Source organism: Onychostoma macrolepis, chromosome 01, assembly GCF_012432095.1.
Source record: "Onychostoma macrolepis isolate SWU-2019 chromosome 01, ASM1243209v1, whole genome shotgun sequence".
Lineage (NCBI taxonomy): Eukaryota > Metazoa > Chordata > Actinopteri > Cypriniformes > Cyprinidae > Onychostoma > Onychostoma macrolepis.
In genome coordinates, this window is record NC_081155.1 from 26,840,374 (window position 1) to 26,863,535 (window position 23,162).

The following is a 23,162-nucleotide window of genomic DNA, read 5'->3' on the forward strand; positions in this document are numbered from 1 at the left end:
CTGTTATAACTGAGTATCCAGGTACCAATAGTTTTCCTTTCTAGAGTACTTTATCTGTGATTTATAGTTTTATTTTGTTTTATCATCTGAGAGTTGTTGTTGAAAGTTATCTGATTTATATTGATTTCTTAATTTATTGTTGAGTCTATAGGATCATATTTCGGGTTATAATTGAAAAATGATAACAGAACAGTTGATTACACTTGAAATAAAATGTCATAAATTTTAAATGTTTATTTCTAAAATGTTTGGAGTTTAATAAAAAAATAATAATAATAATTACTTAAAATTTTGTATACATTAAAGTGGTGCCCATTTTCCACAAGTTGATAAGATTCTTTAGGGTCTAAATTTCTCAGTGGTAGTGTAAAACAACACCCTTTTTAACTTTAAATGCTAATGAGCTACTGGTCACCCCGCCCCTCTCTTCCATGGGGTGATGAGCCGTTCTCACAAGACTGTAAACTTTAGCCACATTCATTGTGAAACTTGCTAACTAGCATTATTAGGAAAGGCGATTTGCAAAGATTCATAAAAAAAACCTTATAATCACTTCTTCTGTATGTGAAGCAGGATCATGAATGACTCGCACGAACATAAATGCATTCAGGTAGATCGGGGGGCGCATTCCCTTCAAAAACAAAAGTAACGTTAATCCACTGCGTCTTCATCGGCTCAGATGTCGGGAGTAAACGACGACTGCTATGTTCATTATTACATCCAACAACAAAACACCTCAATCGCTTAGGAGCCATTCTTGCCCCTGCTCCGCTGTCGAAACAATGTCGGACTGTGTACAGCTCACTCAGGGTGAATCTAAGGTAAAACACCAGTGTCAGTCAACAGTCGGGGAAGGGATCTGGGTCTGTGTGACGTCTCACATCCAAGAATCTGAGAACGGCTTGATCTGAGAAAGGGGTTATGATTTTTGGGGATTTAAAAAAAAAAAAAACACTGGGTGGATTTTTATCATTATAGGGTCGTTGTGTACACACTGCCAACACACATTTCAGTTCAAACAACATGTAAAAGTGAATTTTGCATCCGATGACCACTTTAATAAAAGCTGTATAAAATATGCTGTATTAAGAACTGTATTCATCCAAATAAAGTAAATCATGTAAACACAGTGATTATATAGTGTATTTTACTACATTTTTTACAGGATTTATGTTTGTCTGGAAATATAAACCTATGCATGAGATAAAACTAAGCTAGTATAACGAATAGCATAAATCAACCCATTATTATGAGTTAAATGAAAATAACCCAGGGTGGGTTCATCCATATATGACTTATCTGTGGGGTGCAAAACAACCCAAATTGGGTTACTTTCAACCCAATGGTTTTTAGAGTGCAGTAATGTGTGTTTGAGTTTTGCTGCTGTGGGTCTCTAAGGGTTTAGTATGTCATTCAGAAAAATTAGTCAAACAAAACAGACTTTTCAAACTAGACGTTACACAAATGCAATGCTGCTTTACTGGAAATCATGTGTGCTTTGGGTTTATGCCAGAGGGAAACATAGTAATACAGTGTTGTTCATGTCTCCCAGACAGAAGAGAAAATGACACACTTGGCCTCCGGATAACAGACTCCACCAGCTGCTAAGTATGAGTGTGCTTGGGTCACTCAACACGGCGTCAGTTATACTGGGGCCAGATGTCTCAGCCAGAAGCTTGTGTGATTTGTTAAGCCATGCTAACCTGATTGTAGTGAGCTTGTGCGTGATCACGGCATGTGCTTCCTATTTACATGCATGCTACAGATGCTCTACTGTCCACCCTGAGGATGAGTAGACACCTCACCACACAATAGACACTCAGAAAGAGAGAAAATAAAAGGGAGAGGTGGCCTACTTCTTTTCAGAAACAGGTTTTTGTGCCATTGGCACTTGCTAAGTGTTTTAGGATCACGTTTTTTGCAGCTGATCTGAGACTAGGGTTGCAATGTTTTCAGGATGTCAGTATGAATATAAACAAGCCACTGAGTGTGTAATTATAAAAACATGACAGCATCCATGCCAGACGCCTAACAAGAGACACAGATGCCTGAGCTCCAGCTCTTATAATGGTGACAAAGTAGAGCAGAACAGAAACACCAGGGAGAGCTTCAATTTAATAACATTAGAGGGAAAAGGAAAGGATGTGTAAATCTGAAAGGATCTGTCTGATTGCTGTATTTGGCATAGATGTATTGGAGTTGGAAATGATTAGCTATCATATTTGCAGACAAGAAAAAGGAGGGGGAATACAGGATGAGAATATGAAAAGAAATAGGGAGACACAAAACTGAAAATGCAAAGCACAAAATAAATGTTTCAACAATCAATCAAAAATAAAATGCACCACTGAATCCATGTCCATATGGTTTCAGAATATTATAAACAGTTAACCCTAAAAATGAAAATTCTGTCATCTACTCAACCTCATGTTGTTCCAAACTTGTAAGCATTTCTTTCACAAAACAAAATATTTTGCACAACAGACTTTCATTTTATGGAGAATAAAACTGAGACCATTCATCATCTTTTGTGCTCCACAGAAGAAAGAAATGCACATAAGTTTGATTTTTTGCTTTTTTCCAAATTTCTGCACATATTTCTCAAATATTTTGACCCTCAATGACCCCACTACATAATAGAGAGAGATTACAATGGAAACGAGTGGCATTTGAGTGTCTGTCATAACCTGGAGCAATGACTGAATCTAGCTTGGGGTGTGAGTGCACAGAAAACAATGCGCGAGTGCTGAATAAAGTTATCTTTTGGTCTTGAACACATTAAAATAATTTGAATGCTTGTACTGACAAGACTTAAAAACACTGGCATTAACTTCCGTGACAAGTCAAAAATAAAGCATTAAGTTGAAGGGGGAAATTTTCGAAAAGAATTGCGGGTATTGTGCCACTGGTCATATATATATATATATATATATATATATATATATATATATATATATATATATATAAAAGATTTTATACATCTATTAATTATCTTCCTAAATGTTAATCTGCTGGCATGATGTTCGTTCCTGACTAGTAATGGGCTTCATTAGCTTAAAATGTCCACCCTGTTTAACTGCATTATAAAAATGTCATGTAACAGGGTGGACAAATTTCCAAGAATGTGAAATATTTGGTCAGGATTATTAGGTCAAACTAGCCTGAGCTTGCCATATTAGCCTGAGCTTGATGACATCATGTATACAATACTCAAAACACTCCCACAGCAGCAAGCTGTCTATGGTCATTGTCTCTTTCATGGGCTTTCTCAAAACAGTCCTTATGTCTGATTTGGCCATGTGGCCATGTCTTAAAGGACTAACTGAAACACAAACACACACTAAAAAAAAATTACAAAAGAGTAACAAAATAAAATATATTCTAAAACCCAAATCTATGGAAGTATATGGGTAGCAAAATTCATTTTGAAATGTAATATGCAAAATGACAGTGCAATATGTAAGATGGCAATGTATTTCTGTATTTAAATGTACATTTTCCCATATTATTTAGACAAAATACTTCCAAGGCACTCACGTGGTAAGATAAAAAGCCTTTAATGTGCTGGGCTTAAATCATTACAAATAGTTAAAAGTAGATCTACGCGTTTGGGCACAAAGCCTTCTTCAGGACACACATCAATTGCTCAAACAGGTGTTCTTAAACTAGTGTTAATTACTGAATCATTCAAGACAGCTGGTTAATATGTAGGTGTGGCTAATACCAGTGTCTTAGTCCAAAAAAACCTAACAAAAAAACAACCTTTTATACATATAACAATGCAAATATCAAATTATACATCATCAATAGTACAAATTACAAAAATTTAGTTCCTGGGGACTTAGTCACCCAGAGCATATGGATCCAAAAAGTCTCTCTTTGTAGAAGCTGTTTCTGTCTGTTTCCAACTCTTATTGAACATTTTATATAATTTACACTTGCCATTTCCTACACTAGTTTTAATATGTAAATCAAAGACATATTTTAATGGTTTATAAGTAGCAAAATTAAAATTAAAATGTATTACCCAAATTGATTAGATATCTTTAATGTGTCCAAGCAAAAAATGTAGCAAAGTTATTCTTAAAATGCTGTTTTTCCTAAATGCATTTAGACTAACGGTTAGGACACTTGGGATTACATTTTCATCATAATACCACATGACAATTTTAGCAAAATGCAGTGAGAATTTCAAAACGCATTCTGAGCCAAAGGTGCAGCAAAAGGGTAGAAAAATGCTGATTTAAACGTCTTTTATTTTTCTTAAATGCATTGACACTTAAGACTTTTAAATTGCATTTTCATTAAATACCCGCGATAAATGTAATTTAAGTCAATTGTTACATCAAGGCAGGGTTAGGCAACAGGACGCACAATAGGTCAATATTCACCAAGAACCAAACGTTTTTCACTTGCCACAAGATCTCTTACTGTCTACAATACGATTGATTTACATTTACATTTAGTCATTTTGTAGACGCTTTTATCCAAAGCGACTTACAATTGGGGAATACACAAAGCGATTCATCTTAAAGAGGTAAACAGATACAGGAAGTGCTCGTAATACCAAGTTTCAGGCATTGTTCCAAACAAGTACAAGCTAGAAAGGGAAGGAATAAATAAAGAGAAAGACAAAGTTTTTTTTTTTTTTTAGGATGAAGTAAAATAGTGTTGAAAGAGATGAGTTTTCAGCTGTCGCTTGAAAATTGTCAGCGAATCAGCATTCCGGATTGGGGTGGGAGGCGTCGCTCACTAGTGGATCTCAGACTTCTGGAGGGGATGCAGATTCGTAATAGTGAGTGGAAGTATACGGGTACAGGGCCTGTGGTTGTTCTACATGCAAGCATCAATGTCTTGAACTTGATGCAAGCCGCAACCGGTAGCCAGTGAAAGGAGATAAAGAGAGGTGTAACATGGGCTCTTTTGGGCTCGTTGAAGACCAGTCGTGCCGCTTCATTCTGAATCATTTGTAAGACCAGCCAGAAAAGCATTGCAGTAGTCCAGCCTAGAAATGCCTGGACAAGAAGTTGTGCAGCATGCTCCGTTAGAAAGGGCCTGATCTTTCTGATGTTGTGCAATGCAAACCTGCAAGATCGAGCATTCTTTGCAATGTGGTCTTTGAAAATCAGCTGGTCATCAAAGATTACACCAAGATTTCTGACTGAACTTGATGGGGTAATTGTAGAAGAACTTAGCTGGATGGTGAAATCATACTGTAGAGTTGGAGTGGCAGGGAAAACAAGAAGCTCAGTCTTTGCCAGGTTGAGCTGGAGGTGATGTTCTTTCATCCATACCAAGATGTCCGCCAGGCAGCCTGAGATCCATGGAGCTACTGTTAAACCATCTGGTTGAAATGAGAGATAAAGCTGTGTGATCAGCATAGAAATGGTAGGAGAAGCAATGTGCCTGTATGATGGGACCCAGTGATGTAGTGTATATGGAGAAGAGGAGAGGTCCAAGAACTGATCCCTGTGGAACCCCAGTGACCAGTTGATGTGCTTTGGATACCTCCCCTCTCCAGGCCAGCCTGAACAACCTACCAGTGAGATAGGATTCAAACCAGCGAAGTGGAATCCCTGTGATGCCCAGTGATGAGAGGGTGGACAGGAGGATCTGATGATTGACAGTGTCAAAAGCAGCAGATAGGTCTAGCAGAATAAGAATTGATGATTTGGAATCAGCTTTTGCAATCCGCAAGGCTTCAGTGACTGACAGTAGCGCAGTCTCAGTTGAATGGCCACTCCTGAAAGCTGACTGGTTAGCGTCCAGTTTGTTGTTGTGTGAAAGAAACAATGATACCTGATTGAAAACAACTCGTTCGAGGGTTTTCGCTATGAATGGAAGGAGAGAAACAGGTCTGTAGCTATCTATAAGTGTTTAATGTAGGTTTTTTTGAGCAGTGGGGTTACCTGAGCCTGTGTGCCAGAAGGGAGCAATGCAAATAATACAGGCTCCTTCTAAGCCGATGGCTGTTATTATAATAACAAATAAGTGCAATCAAAAATAACAACAGATCCAATAACAAAGTATTAAGCAAAACATTCACACACTGCTGTCTCTTCTGCTGACTAATCGCATCTCCCAAGTTATGACAGTGACCAAGAAGTTTAAATAGTCTACATTCGCTGTGGTTGCCTTCTAATTAGCACACCCAACAGCCTATAGCAGAGCAATTGCTCAAAACAAAACTACAATTCGCACTTAAGTGCAGGAAGGGAGCAATGCAAATAACATAGGCTCCTTCTAAGCCGACAGCTGTTATTATAATAACAAGTGCAATCAAAAATACAAAATACAACAAAAAAGTAAAGTAGAAATAGGTAGAAAATGAAAAATTCCTTCCTAGCAGCAAGTAATAATTTAAACAACAGATCCAGTAACAAAGTATTAAGCAAAACATTCACGCACTGCCATCTCTTCTGCTGACTAATCGCGTCTCCGTACAAGATCAAACAGACAGTGCAATTCTACACTTATTTACCTAATTGCCACCATACCTTATATTTTTAATTCTTCTCTTTTAATCCATAATAGATTGCGCGTCCCGAGGCACCTAAGTGTCGCACCTGCCTCAACATCTCACTGTTTGCACGCTGAGTGATTCAGGCTAGCAGACAGCGTAATTCTACATTTATTTATGACCTTACCTTATATTTTATTCCTCTCTTTTAATCTGTAATTGTCACTTGTCACATGCCAGAGCGCCGCCAAGAGTCCACGCTGCCAGAGTGCCCTCAAGAATCTCCGCTGGTTTCGTCCAGCTCCGCGCTGCCAGAGCGCCCCCGAGAATCTGCGCTGCCTAAGTGCCCCCTAGAGCCTGTCCCTCCAGAATGCCCACCAGATTCCTTCCAGAGGCGAAAAGGTCCCAATTTCACCATTAAAAAATGGTGGGGGGGGGGTGCTATACCCCTGAGAATCCGCCCCAAGAGTCCGCGCTGCCAGAGTGCCCTCAAGAATCTCCGCTGGTTTCGTCCAGCTCCGCGCTGCCAGAGCGCCCCCGAGAATCTGCGCTGCCTAAGCGCCCCCTAGAGCCTGTCCCTCCAGAACGCCCTCCAGAACGCCCACCAGATTCCTTCCAGAGGCGAAAAGGTCCCAATTTCACCATTAAAAAATGGTGGGGGGGGGGGCTATACCCCTGAGAATCCTGCTCCGTCTTGGGAGCCCAAGCTCCCTGCTCCGTCTTGGGCGCTCAAGCTCCCTGCTCCGCCATGGTCACCCAAGCTCCCGGATCCGCCAAGGCCGCCCGAGTCCCCAGATCCGCCATGGCCTCTCAAGCTCCCTGCTCCACCATGGTCACCCAAACTCCCGGCTCTGCCATGGCCTCCCAAGCTCCCTGACCCGCCATGGCCGCCGGAGTCCCCTGATCTGCTATGGCCGACAAGAGTCTCCTGTTCCGCCCTGGAAGCCTCCCCAGTATCCCTGTCCTGCACCGGCTTCCAGGGCGCCCACCCCCCCTCCCCATTCGTAGTGTTACGGCGCGGGACGCGCCTTCTGGGAGGGGGAGGTTCCGTCATGTGTCGACCCATCTGAGTTCCTGTTTTTCTTTATTTGGTTTAGTTCCTGTTCTTGTCAGTTAATTATCGTTCATTGTCTCCACCTGATTTGAATTATGTTGTTTGCTCTTTTGTTCTCTTCCATTTATAAGTCCTCCGTTTTCCCCTTGTATTTGTCTCGTCTTAACGTCAAATAAATGGAAAAGTGTGTTTAAGTTTATTTCGTTCTCCAAGTCTTTTATTTTATGTTTGCTAAAACCACAAGCCCGTGACAGAAGACGAGACTGACCAAAGTATGGAGTTTGCAGAAATGTTTCGCCGCCCTAGCCCTCCGGAATCTTCCTTTTTATGATTACGCCGGGGAATTCTGCCAGCTCGCCGCGGCAACGACGTGGGATGATGCCACCATTATGGAATTGTTCCGGCTCGGAGCCAATCTCCACCGTCCCGTTGACCTCCCAGACACCACGGGATTGTGTTGGAGAGAGGCTGTTTTTCGGTGTCTGGGAAGCGTCCGAGCCCGAGCCGGAACCAACCCGTCAGCCGTGGCTCCCCCTCGTCAGTCGTCATCCCCTCCTGTGTCTCCGCTGGTTCCGTCCAACTCCGCGCTGCCAGAGCGCCCCCAAGAGTCCGCGCTGCCAGAGTGCCCTCAAGAATCTCCGCTGGTTTCGTCCAGCTCCGCGCTGCCAGAGCGCCCCCGAGAATCTGCGCTGCCTAAGCGCCCCCTAGAGCCTGTCCCTCCAGAACGCCCTCCAGAACGCCCACCAGATTCCTTCCAGAGGCGAAAAGGTCCCAATTTCAGCATTAAAATTTTTTTGGGGGGGGGGCTATACCCCTGAGAATCCTGCTCCGTCTTGGGAGCCCAAGCTCCCTGCTCCGTCTTGGGCGCTCAAGCTCCCTGCTCCGCCAAGGCCGCCGGAGTCCCCGGATCCGCCATGGCCTCTCAAGCTCCCTGCTCCGCCATGGCCTCCCAAGCTCCCTGACCTGCCATGGCCGCCGGAGTCCCCTGATCCGCTATGGCCTACAAGAGTCTCCTGTTCCGCCCTGGAAGCCTCCCCAGTATCCCTGTCCTGCACCGGCTTCCAGGGTGACCACCCCCCCTCCCCGGTGGTAGTGTTACGGCGCGGGACGCACCTTCCGGGAGGGGGAGGTACCGTCACGTGTCGACCCATCTGAGTTCCTGTTTTTCCTTATTTGGTTTAGTTCCTGTTCTTGTCAGTTAATTATCGTTCATTGTCCCCACCTGATTTGAATTATGTTGTTTGCTCTTTTGTTCTCTTCCATTTATAAGTCCTCAGTTTTCCCCTTGTATTTGTCTCGTCTTAACGTCAAATAAATGGAAAAGTGTGTTTAAGTTTATTTCGTTCTCCAAATCTTTTATTTTATGTTTGCTAAAACCACAAGCCCGTGACAGTAATATAGCAAGTGTTAAATGTCAAGCCAAATGTCAAATGTCACCTAAATGTCATGCGCCTGCCACAAGATCTCTCACTGTTGACAGTCACCGGACACCGCGATTGATGCCCGTGATTTTTAATATTAGGTTATTTCACCTTGGCTGTGGCATATTCTGTGAAGCTGCGCCTAGACCTGACTGGTTAAGTGTCATCTGGGGCAAGCAGAGTAGCAGTAGCAGAATTTTCTGTATGCATCAATTGGAGTGTAAACAATGAGAAATCTTGAGGTATGCGTGCCACATGACGCGTGCTCCATTATGGGATACAAGAAAGGAATTTATTCCTATGATCAAAGCCAATTTTCAGCATCATTACTTCAGTCTTCAGTGACACATGATCCTTAAGAAATCATTCTAATATGCTTTTCAAGACAACATTTTCAGGGCATTTTTTTTGTATTGTTGATTGTTGTATTGGAGTAATGATGCTAAAAATTCAGCTTTGAAATCACAGGAATAAATTACATTTTAAAATATATACAAATAGACAGCAGTTATTTTAAATAGTACAAATATTTCACAATATTACTGCTTTTGCTGTATTTGGATCAAATAAATGCAGAAGAGAATTCTTAAAAAATCTTACTGTTCAAAAACTTTTGACTGGTAGCGTATAAAGCGTTAAAATATGTTTTTAATTTGCATATTAAAACTAGTGTAGGAATTAGAAAATGTAAATCATATAATTGAATTTTCATTTTCAATTTGCACTAAACATTGCACATATGTTTGGGAAAATGTAAATTTAAATACAGAAATAGATTGCCATTTTACATATTGCATTGCCATTTTGCATAATACATTTCAAAATGAATTTTTCATAACTACATAAATCTGGCAGTTTGTTGACAGTTCTAACCTGAGTTGACCCAAGTTATAGTGTTGTGTTGCTCCATCCGTGGAGCGTGTGACACAGAGAGAGAAGAATGGCTGTAACTGTCTGAGCTCCAGCAGCACGATGGCCAGGTAGTGGATAAAGAGAAGAGCGTCCACTAGTGAAACCGCATACTGCACAATCCCTTGGTAGTCCTCATCCTGGAACAGATAGAGAGACTGTCAGTGACTGTTACATAAAATAGGGTAATATGAGAATTAGCTGGTACATAACATTACTGGAAATGTTTCTCTGTGATATGTTAACATGTTGATATTTTAAAGTTACAAAGAAGAGGAAATTGGAACTAGTACTCACACATAGATGTTTTTAAAGAATGGGCCATGCGTTAGCTTAATATTTTTAGTGTTGGTACAGTTAAGCCAAAAGTACACTTTGGTTTTTACATGTAAAAGCAGCTACACTGCTTGTCTTTGTTTAGTTAGCCACATATTTTAACTGTAGGTGATTTTATTATTATTTAAACCTCCTCATCTCCTTATATTTAAAGTTCATCCCTGACTAATTTTTATATCAACGTTTAAAGTAATGGAGCAACAGGATTAAAGATAATATATCTAAAGTGCAATTTATATCCAGGTTAAAAATGATAGTTTAAATGCAAGTCTGCCTTATTTTAAACAAACTTAAATTTGGTGCAACATAATTGTAGAGACAAACCTTGATTTAATCTAGATTTAAGCGTAATCCTCACTTAGTCACAAATATGATTCCGAAGTTAGTGTTAGGGTTAGTCTGTATTTAGTGTGGGCTACACTAATAACTGGCACTTTTCAGACAGTTTGAAACTGCACACTTCAATGTACACTTCAGTTTTATACTGAAAAGTTTACCCCAAAATGAAAATTCTCATCATCTACTCACTGACATGTAATTCCAAACCTGTATGCATGTGGAATAAATAAGGAAATATTAAAATAAATAAATAAAATATTTTTTGTCCTGACTTTGTATGGACAAAACGGCTGAATTAAAACATTTTTCAAAATATCTTACTTTTGGTTGTGCAGAAGAATATAAAGGTTTCATAAAGGTTTGAAAGACAGGAGGATGAGTAAATGATTACAGAATTTTCATTTTTTGGAATAAGTAGGCAAGTAGGCACACTTTTAGCCTCACCTGTGGGTCCAGGATGCGTACTCCATAAAACAACCAATAGGAAAGCACAAACAGTAGCACTAATGTGGCTAGTAAGGCTCGAAAGACGAAGATTCTTGGCAAACCAGCCCTGGGTGGCCTAAAGAATAGAGCCCACACTGCCAACAATAAAATCAGCAGTTTAAATGCCACAGATATAAAGAGACCTTCACAGGCCGTTCCACAGGCTCTCAGTCTATCAGGCCAGAGGAGGTGAGGCAGGATAAGGAAGGCGAGTGGAGTCAGAAAAACCACGAGTGCCAGGATGACAGACAGAGCCACATTTAGATAACGTTTGCAGTCCAGGCCCACGCTGTCGTCGAGGTCTTTGCTGATGCGAACAATGTCCTCCTGAGATAGAGAGTGTTCTGAGGTTCCAGTGACAGCTGTCGTAGTCTCACCCCAGTTATCATCCTGGAAAGAAAGAGGGATGAGGGCATGGGGAAATAAGAGAGAGATTAGACTCAATTCTACAGCATAGTTCAGCATCATTAGCGCATAAGGAGGGGGTAACCAATAGACCGATAGGACATGACAGATAAGAGTGAGAGAGATTATTAAACAATGTGAAGCCTCTTTCAACTATAGGTACTTTTGGCCTTGTGGACTTTAGGTACATTTGCCCAAAATACCATTTCCAGTCATTTTAACATACTCTTTATATAGGAAAAAGTTAATAAAAATTTACTTCTGGGGCATTAAAAAAGTGTCCTAAGTTGAAGAGACTCTGACGTATTGAATTAGTTTTTGCAGCAATCCTTAACCATCACATAGTCTGTTTTAAGCTGTGCATGAAGCCAAACGCTCAAGCACTATGAGCACTGCAAAACTGAGCTGGGGTGCGTATCCTGTACAACGTCGTAACACTCTGCTTAAACCACTGTGATGCACTGTTGGAGAAATTAACTAGTCAAGACTGTTTCCCAAAATCAAAGTAATATGGTCACAATATTTAAACCCATTGAACTGCTTCTGCCAATAGTAAAGCACTCATGCAACATAAGCAGTGATCTTCAGGATTACCAAAAACTTCTAAGCAAGTGTGTTGGAGCTAAATTGTAGGGTGGCCCTCCAGGAGAACACACCCCTGAGTTTTTGTGAGTATCTGACAATAATTTCCTCAAGTGAAATGGTGAAATGCTGGTGAAGTGACTCTCAGAGCAGCTCTGGAGATGAAGTTCATGTGTTCATGCCCTCATATGGTGGGATGACAGACGAGCATCACACATGCTTGATACTGAGACACACAACATGCTTCAGATTTACGTAGCAGTCTTTTTGTGCTTCAGTATTAACAGAAACTAGTTCATTTTAGGATTTAAATTTGATTAATTTGTTAATGCAAAATTTGCTGCATTCTTTGACATTCAAAAGATATCATCAAATGAAACAAAAAAGATAAAAGCACTATAATCAAACTGCTTCTAGATGCAAAAACATTGACAAATGTAACAGAATCTTGTTCTAGCTTAGCTACTGGATCATAGCTTTGTTTACTTTTCCTCCTCACTGAGTATAATATAAACAGCCTACATTTATGAGATCACATCAGCACACGCTGAACCCAGGAAGAGTCACTGAAGCATTCAGCGCCTCAGGCTAAAGTGATAGCGGTGCGGTGAATACAGGAGTGCAAGGGAAACTAAAAATGGTTGTCTGTGTATTCAAATATGCTCAGACGGAGAGATCTGAAATTACCATGTTGGTTTAATTAGTCTGAGGAGAGCTATATAATTCAGAATGAATGATATAAAATTCATGATCTATGACTACGTAGGACGAGAGGTTTTGAGAATGAATGGATGTGATGGAAAATCCATTACTGTCAGGTAAGGCAGCAGACAGACGACAACCAATTAAAAGGACTTTATTTAAGGTTTTGTAGAATGCATGGGTGAGTAACAGGATAACAGAGTATAATACTGTAAAAACAAACGATAAATAAGTCAACACCCTATTGAACAGCTAATCAATTTAGCTTTATTATCTTTCTATAATTGTTTAATGAATTATCTGTTTATCTACTATAGATCTTAACTATTTTAAAAAGATGTGTAAGGGAGCATATCTAACAGTACAAGGAAGTGCATTTCCACAGCCTGATATAAATTTGATGAGCTGATGTAAGTGTAGTAAATGATGTAAATCATCAGCATAAAAGTGATACCCTAAATCATATTTCTTAACAATTTGCCCTAGAGGAAGCATAAAAATACTAAAAATCACAAGACAGATCCCTGAGGGACACTATGGCAAAACTGTTTTCCAGGACAACAAACTGGGAAGTGCAGTGGATGAAATCTTTTGACGAGAGATGCAGGAATTCATTTGGTGCATCGCTCACAGTGCATGGGTATTTCCTTGTGGCTAGCTGTTGAGTATACACTGGTTATATACTCATTATTGAGATGCATGGTGGGATTGAATGAGTACACTCGATAATAGATAGAGTTGATGTATAAAGCAGGATTCCATGAAGGGATGAAGTGATATAGAAAGATAAGATATGGGGAGGGAGAAAGAGTGCCACGCTTGAGAAATTTGAGATAAAATGTGTATTAATATAACATCTATAACTAGAGTACTGTAACACAAGACATGCATTAAATGACTGGATCCCTTGGAGAGGAAACTATATAGTGTGTCTGGGGTTGAGAGACACATTAACATGGTTTCCACAAGACCTGCAGAGTATCCTGACTAGACCACTGGGAGCATATGGACTGAGAGCATTAAAGCTTTGTATTTTTCAATATCAATGTTGACTTTTAAGGACAGATATAGTATATAATATAATATAATATATATACACACACACACACATATATATATATATACACATACTGTAGTATACAAGTACTATATACTAGATATAGTATTGCATATAAAACTGTATCTACATTTGCAGGTCTGATAGTCAGCATGGATTGCTGAATTTATAGAAGTTTTTTGGTGGGTGAAGGCCCATAGAAGATGTAGTTCTTTTTAATAGTAATATCTTTAATATAGGGCCAGGACAAGTTGCTTTTACTCTTTTCAAGAATACATTGCAGGTTCTCCTCTGGGAGGAACGCTAAGGGACTGAATCTACACATTGTTCTACACATAATTTTATCTTCCTGGGGCAAATTTCCACTTATGATGTGCAGGATTGTACAAATAATAATAAAAGAACAGAGTAGGGGCAATAGTTTGACATAGTTTGACTCTGTTGGTAACTAATGCTCAGTTTCAACACAACTACAGTCATCAGCAATCTCAATACGCGGATGTGGGACACCCTATTTGTATCAAACTCCAAACTGTGATCAAACAAACAAAGGTCCTATTAGAGCTAAAACTGTGCACTCATAGGTCATTATTCAGTCACTCATTCAAATGTCACTTCAGGTTCATACTGATTGAGACATGAACGAAAACGGTGATATCTGAGTAAATGAGTGGTTTACTTCGGAATTTTGTATTTATTAGTTTGGAAGTCACAATTATTACATTTCAGTCACTCATTTTTTTTTTTCAATATATATTCCATTGTAATTTTACAATATTGAAAAAAATACATACTACTTGATCTCATATTTTGTAATTTAGGTTTTATTCTTGTACTGTGAATTATTTTCTCATTATTATATTATATTATATTATATATATATATATATATATATATATATATATATATATATATTATTTTCTCACAGAAAAACACATAAATCACTTATATAGTAACACAGGTCTGACTGTAGCACTGACCCTATTACTACCCTGCAGCTCTGAAGTGTACAGATGCTCTAAGCACTATATATAAAGAATAACATCAGGCCTACACAAGGGATGTGATGAACCTCAATCTGATTGGGCTTTTTGTTTAAAGCTTTGTTCAGAGGTGCACTTTAGAGGCATAAGAGAGGGAGAGAGAGAGAGAGAGAGAGAGAGAGAGAGAGAATGTAGATGCTCTCAGATGGAAAGATATTGACTTATATATAGCACAAAAAGAAAAAAAATAAGGACAGTCTGTTTCCACACAAAATTCACCCATTGTGAATTTTGACATGCATGAGTCATATGATTCAAGGCAATGCCATTACATGTGTTAGCCAAAGGAGAAAAAAAGCTATGCAAGAAGTCCTCCATAACTTTAAGCTTTTTTTCCCCGACAGTTTCAGAGAAGCAATAGCCTATAGTGTTCTTACATTTGTGCTTGTCCTAACACACATCATTCTATTGGATCCCAATAAATGTACATTTCACCATACCTGACGTCAGGGTCATGTAGAAAAAATACACACTCAACAGTGACTTACACTGCTCTATAAAAGTAACAATAATTGTTGGCAAACCTCAAGCAGTCGAGAGATTTCATAGCAGGCACCTGGACAGGATACTATTTCTTCTGAGATTAAAGTGCTACAAGGTAATAGTTGTCCTACCTGACGAGGTTGTGCAGGCAGTGATCTGTGCTGTTCTGAAGGTTCACTGTCTAATGCCAGTTCTTCCATACTGATCTCAGCCTGCCCCGATTCTGCCATTGCAATGGAACTTATATTTGCAATTGTGGTTTTTCACTCTCTGAGGCAGCAAGTAAAGCAATCTCTCCACTCGAAATCCGGTCACTGCTCACTGACTTGCTTTTGTCTTTTTGCAAAAAATTACCCGTCATGCAATCTAAGCTGTTTCATGCCCATGTGCTGAGGTTAAATAAAAGGCTTTGGAAGAGTCCAAGAGATGAGGGAGGGTATGTCACATGTGATATCCAAGGAGAGGAAAGAGAAGCAAGGAAGGAGGAGGAGGGAGGTCATCAGTCCATTAAATAAACAATTCCACTCACCAGGGAGAGATGGCAAACAACATAATCGACCAATTAGGGGCTGTGTAGACGCCCGTTGTAATACTTCCAGTTACATTCAACTCTCTCTCTTAGAAAATATTGCTTGCAAGTCTTGTTGATGTTTAGACAACATCTTTATATCTCTCTGTTCATTACTTACTGTTGTCTGTTATGTTCCTTTCAATTTCTTCCGAGTCATTTTATTTCTCACACATATCATATTACTAATATTACATACTGTTTTAGTCTGCAGGCTTGAATGAGAAAGGATATGTGTGTGGTGTGAGTGAGAGAGACTTGACTTCTTGATGTCTTTTATTTATACACTAAACAACATTAAGTAAAAATAACACACCTAAAAATTATAGATTACAAAAAAAATAAAAATAAACATTTTCACAAACAATATTACACAAATTAGCTCAAAAGGGAAATATTTAGAATTAATAATAACTGGTTATAATTAATTATGAATATTTAGATCAGATCTTAGAGTTAACTGTAGCAGAATCAATATTAATCTGTTCGTCCACCGACAGTATAATCATTTATCAATTCTAGGAAAGATTATTTTCCTGGCCAAGAAAGAATAACTTTCCTACTTCATACAGTATTAGCATTAACTTAGCATGTAGCAAGATCAACATTCAGTGACTTCGAATTGTGAGCAGCACACAGAGGCAATCAATTGTGAATATAATGAATTTAATAAATGAAACTACAGCTAACATACAACTAGACTAAGCAAAACACATATATACAGAATTAAGGAAAGTAAGGAAAGAGAGAGAGAAGAACAAAGAACGGCAGTATTTCACATCAATTAACCATAACCTAATGAGAATCATCAAAGAATCAAAAATCACCTTAACAAAGGGGCCAAAACTTGGACATGCATCTAACTAGTTGGAAACTTTGCTTTTCTGCTGAACAAGAGTCCAGATGCGGTAGACAACAGAGGTTCTTGATGAGTTCAGTAGGAGTGAGCTGGAGGCTTTCTTCGAGTTCTTCTGAAGATCGGAGAGTTCACAGTGAATCGACAAAGTTACTTGAAGATTAAAAACTGCCGGAAGGTCCGACTCAAGGGTGATGAGTCTTGGAGAGTGTGTCTCAAAGGGATTGAGCGATGATGGGTTTGGGTTAGGGCCTTTTAACGGTCCATGGTCACACCCATCTTTGGCAGATTGACCAATGTAGAGGTTCCTCTGTCTCACGCAACACCTTATTTGCATGGTTTATGGTGGTCTGGAGGATTTGTCCAATATTAAGTCAAAGTATGGTAAAAAGAGTATGGTGCAAGTTATGGTAAGATAATATACACCATTAATCCAGGAATCGGAAGACGGTCATTTTGATACCTAACATGCCAGGGTTTGGAAAAACATTAAGGCAGTGATACATTCATATGTCTAGATCCAAGTAACTGGAGCTTCACCACAGTACTACAGAGTTATAACTAAGCTACTATAACCTAGGAACATGCATGCAACACAGGAATACACTATATACATTTTGGAACAGTTTGATCGTGGATAAATGGAGCCAATGTCTTTTCCTATGTGTATTGTGGCTTTTGAGTGTGTCTGGGCCACGGGTAGTGGCTCCTCGTAGGGATGGGGGAATAGTTCCTTCCCACCCGGAATCTCTTTGAAGCTCAAAGAGAAAGTTGACGGCAGTTCCTGCTAGCGTTGAAGAAGATAGCAGAGGTGATAACGTTCTTTGAACCAGAGGTGGACGTTAGACATGCATCTGTAATTTCGTCACAACAAGGAAGGAGGTAAAGTTTAAGATGCCTAAAACCTGATCGAACATCTTGATTACATTCAAACGTTACACACATTTACAAAATGTTTAGGTACACAACTCATTACATCAAAACATTAGCATGTAGCTTTCAAATATTGTTCAATTATGTAAACTTAATGTAAACATTAAAAAAATCAAATGAAAGTAATAAATTACATTACAAGTAACAGAACATGTGACTGGTCTATTACACTTGTTCATTGCTAATGGTTATCACGTTGTCAGACATCAAAATTTCAGATTCAGTCTTGCATTTTAATACAGTTGTTTAGCAGGGTGAGAAAAAAAATCTGTAATGGCATTTTTATGAATCGTGGCTGATCGTAATGACGTAAATGTCTGAAATGTGTCTGAATTTACATTTGCATTAAGCACCCAGTTTGCGGTTTTTTTTGTAAAATTTAAATATTTTTTTTTTTACATGATATGAGACTGTAATGAGTCTACAGTAGCAGAAATAAGCCTTTTTAATTAGAGTAAACGTCCATGTTTACTAAAAAAAGGCTGTAAACTCGTGTGTACAAAACACATTCATGTGGTATAACCAGCCCATTGCCTCAGGGCACCGATCTGCTGTATACAGAGCACAAAAAGCTTTGGCCGCTCACTCGTTCACATGATATAAGCAGTCCCCTGTGTCAGAGCAGTGGTCTGCCACGTACAGAACACAAAAACCTCTGGTCACTCATTCATACGATATAAGCAGAAAGCTCCATACATGCTATATATGCTGGTGCTGCCATCGTTCTTTGCCTTTCTATGATAGGCACCAACTGTGCCACTTTGTGTGTTTTTCATATGGGTGTGTTGTGTTGCTTACACTAGCGACTGTATACACTGGCAGTATTTTAGACGGGTCGACAGTAAAGTACCCACTTTCGTATTCCTATCTCGGATTCCCTGCCTATTGTGGGCATTGAAATCACTAGTTGTCTTTGTGCTTTGACTGTTCCACTGTGCAGCAAGACAAAGCTGAAAGACAAAAATACAGAAGGTGCTACTGCATCAGAATTCTTTTCTCTTGTTCCATAACTAACCCCTTGCCTTTAAACGGAAATCTCAATATAACAAGCCCAACGTGCTCCAGCCCCTGTCAAATATACAGAGGCGTGACATGCTTTGCTGGTGAATCCAAAACGATTTATAAAAACAATACGTACAGTACAGCTATACAGTTCTTTAACAGGATGCCCCATTAAGGTGTTATACGCCTGCTGTGCAAGCTCTAAAGTGCCATTGTTGCACCCCTAGTTTTGACAGCATGGCAACAACAACTTCCTCTTCACTAAAGCAGTGCAACATGGCCTCGCCCCCTTTGTTGCATGTTCCTGGGGGCGGGGTTTATGTAAATTTCAGGGTTTGTGATGTCACCAACCCAGGAAGACACTTGTTGTAGTCCCTACCAGCCATAACTGTAGGCATTAAACTGCCATTATTTTAAAAGACAATATCAATATCTCTGTTTGCACTGAACTTTCAGTGTCGAAACTTTGCAGATATTGTTTAAGCTCAAACAGTAACATTACACACTAACTAAAGTTAAAAAAGTGAAACCACAATCAACCACACCCTTTAATAATGTTAAAAGGTTTAATATTTCTGAATTATAAACTTATCGATTTTGATGGGAGTGCAGTGCGCTTCCAGAGACAGCCCGCCCACACACGCTTCTCATTGTAGAGATGATAGACAAATCGCTTGTTATTAGAATCATGTCGCATTTGGTTAGGAAACAGCGTAAAGATTAAAAATACTCCAACATGCTCACACTCACACACTGTACTCACAGCCAATAAGACTTTCAGCCTACAGGGGCTTTTTCCTATTGAAGTCACAGTGATTCAAGCTCTTGTAATAATTCACTTGGTGATGAATTGAAAGTGAAGAGAGCAGTCAGTGGGGAGTGAATGAATGGAGGACTTAAGAGAGGGTAAATGATATGTGCATGTATTCAATGTCTGCAGGAACCATTTACGAAGGGAGGCATGATTCTCATCTCTACTGAGGGGAAGTTGGGTGTACTGCACTGAGGGATATGGGTTCTACATATCCCATGCTATGTTGTACTGTCTGCACGTTTCAGCAAATTGTCATTTGAGTATTCTGTGCATACAGAACATTTCCATAATATACTGTACTGCTGTAATGTACTGCAAACTATATGAATATAGTTATTTAAAAAAAAAATACAGATACTACTAGTGGCTGTACTTACCCTTCTGTAAAGGCTTATTTACAACGCACTGACAGACAGCAAAATACATTTTGTTGGGTTTTGTCACATTAGTTTGTTAACCATGTTAGTGTCCGTTTTCGCCAATTGAACATGCTGAACTGGCACCTGATGTGTAGTGGAATGCCTGAAAAGTGACATATTATAACCTAGTGTTCCTCCACATTTGTTGGCGTCTGTCGCAGCAATGTGACTTGGCTTTAATATAACAAAAAGGCAGGAGTCCTATGTTTCTTATTGTGCTCACATTCTTATTTAGAAGAGACTCACCACCATTGCCTTACAAGCATTTGTTTATTTCAAATTTGCCTTCAAGATTTCCTCCACCTTACTAGTATGCAGACTTAAGTTTAATTGTTTTAATCATACTGCATGTTCATGGGAGGATTGTTCTAAATTTGAAAAGCCAAACTCATAAGCAGGGGTGTCATGCACTCATTATTTTTGAGGGGGCACGAGTTGGGGGGGCACGAGTTTTTTATTCGAAACATTTCCAAACGCATTAACTTTATCATGAAATATCTTGATTCTCACCTTCATAGATTATGTTCTATAGTGGCCGATGGTCAAAGTAACCTAATAATGTCATCTATTAACTATGCATAAAAACCTGTCTGTTTACTTAATTAACAGATATGGGTGTCATGCCTTAACATATTTTTAATAAGACTGATTTTATATTTAATGTGAATTTAACATTGAAAGTTAATGTGAATAAAAACATTACAAGTTAGGCTACTAATCATAACATTTTCATTGTACAAAAAGAGATCAAAAAGAACATTTTCACTGACAGTCTAGTTCAATCACTGAAGCTGTTTACACTATGAAATTAATATCTTACAGATTCATACACACATTTGCACTTTGTTGATTCTGACGAGAGAATTTGCCAGAAAGAGGTATTCAGTCAGCGAGCGAATTAAGAAAACACCGTCATAAGCTCGACAACATAGTGTGCGATTGGTTATATAATGTGCAGTGCTGTAAAAACGCGTCTGACTCTGGCTCAGCGCCAGCCAGCGAACGCAGATTTGAATTTAGCAGCTGATGCTGTGCCGCACTGAATGTTCTAATCACGCTGGTGTGATTGTATTAAATATAGAAAATGTTAATCGGCTATTTTTTTTGTTTTTTGGAAGCTGCCTTCAAAATCCACTTCGCTCAAAAATCTGAGGGGCCGCATGCCCCCTCACTTTGAATGGGCATGACACCATATTTCACCTCATGTTTTATTTCCCTTGTAAAACAATGAATTTTGGGGCAAATATAATCAGTTTTATTCTTAAATGAGTTAAGAATCATACGTTTTATTCTATATTGGTTTCACTATTGTGCATTTTCTGTACTTATCTGTACTTAATAAAATGAATTAGCATTTCTTCACACAGAGAAATCTAGCATATGAAGTGTGTACATATAAATAGTATTTATATGTGAATTACAATTGCTGGAAACAATGAATGTGTCATGTATTGAGAGTCATGTGTTTGTTTGAGTTTCATTTCTGACTTTTAGCGTGTTTCTAATTAGTTTCTTCAGTTCCTTTGTTCTAGTTCCTGACAATCTTTAGTTGTCATGGTTATTGAGCTGATTGTGTCATTCTGTTCAGGTGTTCATCATTAATTAACTTTGTTTGCTCGGTGTATTTAAGTTTTCCTTGTTTCAGTTCAGTTGGTCCTGTCTCGTCTTGGTTGTGTTACCCTGTATCTGTACCTGGACTTATCTTTGCATTATCTTAGTGTTTATTGAAAGACTGTTTGCTTGTACCTTTGACTTCATGTGATTACCACAACCAATGACAAAATGACAGTGAATGACTTTTTTTCCAGGTAACAAATAAAAAAATTACTAATATCAAAAAGTATAATTTAATATTACTATATCAACCTTACAGGGCTCCAGACTGTTACTAAAATGGTCACATTTGCGACCATAAATATTAATTTAGGAATTAGATTTTTGCTGAGATTGCCACTGGTGACTTTATAAATATAGATTTTGCATAAATAAAAATTTACATGTAATGCCTTTTTTCCGGATTGTTTTGCGATCACATCTTTTGTTATCTTGATGTAATAAACTAAGATGATGCACATCATAGTCCTCATCTCTGCCGAATGCCAGCATTGAGGACAAACCTGCTAACAGCAGCTTGAGTTGTGCAGCATGAGAGAGATTGAAAATGACGGAGACGTGCAAAGTAAGAGTACAGAAAAGCAGTGTCTACTTAGTGCACAACTTGAACAAACTACAACAGGTAAAGCTGTTAGCTGTGTGGATATTGGCAATATCGTTAACTATTCTCATTCATAATCGGTACTATGAATTATTGTTATCAAGATCTTTACTTTTTCTGTTAATGCGTGAACTTATTATTTGTTGCGCACTTGCCGTCCAATAGCCTCATCGCAATAAGCTTTTTACTCTGTTGCATTTTAATAAACAAAGTATCAGCTTTAAAATTCTGCTGAATTCATAAAATTCAAACAATAAATACTAAATACGTTTCCGCCCTCTTTAATGTGGCATGAGCGACCATTTTAGCGCCTCAGTTCAAGCGGCACATGAAACCCATCATATCTTTCTCTTTACTACTTTACTACAAAATGAACATTGAATGAACAACTTGAACAATACATTTAACTCAGAATAGCCATTCAGCATCCATAAGCTCATCAGTCAGCTAGAAAAAAATAACTATAAAGAGGTGCATTTTGCTAAATTTATGTACTATATTGTATATTTTTACTTAATCTGTTGTCTACATAATAAGAAACAATGCAAGGAGCTATAGAGATCAAATTAAATATAAATTGCATGTTACTAATGAAGAAAATCAGACTGGATGTGTGCAAGATATATGACAATATTTATAGGATGCATTGAGGAGGAGCCCAAACTACACTCCGTGGCCAAGTGATGCTGACAGTTATGGTCTGTGATGTTGATGTCTGTGAACACATGACAGTAAAATGTTAAAGTGTTAACCCCCCCCCCCCAAAAAAACCATTTATTCTGTGGCACCTAAATAAATAATTTGGCACCTAATTTGTTTCTTATAGGAGCCAATAGCTCATAAATTGATTTTTAATTTTTTTTGTCTGGAGCCCTGCTTAACAAATTAGGTTACAAAGGAAATACATTTTATTCAAATACAGTCATGGCCAAAAATATTGGCACCCTTGGTAAATATGATCAAAGGAGGCTGTGAAAATTAATCTTTTGAGTAAAATATAAAATTCTTATGAGTAAAATATCTCTGAAGTATATTCCCATTCATATTCACAATTTTGAGCACTCCAGGGTGATTATGA

General features: G+C 38.7%; 1 protein-coding gene across 2 annotated transcripts in view; it reads right to left on the minus strand.

The window, feature by feature from the left end:
- The window catches only part of LOC131550413 (vang-like protein 1), a 68,972-nt gene that overhangs the window by 12,655 nt on the left and 33,155 nt on the right, over positions 1-23,162 (minus strand). For both annotated transcript variants that reach the window (XM_058792600.1, XM_058792598.1), the window contains exons 4-5: positions 10,964-11,395; positions 9,809-9,984 (exon numbers count right to left, since the gene is read on the minus strand). In XM_058792600.1, coding sequence (XP_058648583.1) covers positions 9,809-9,984; positions 10,964-11,395 — 608 coding nt within the window. The remainder of the gene's footprint in view (positions 1-9,808; positions 9,985-10,963; positions 11,396-23,162) is intronic.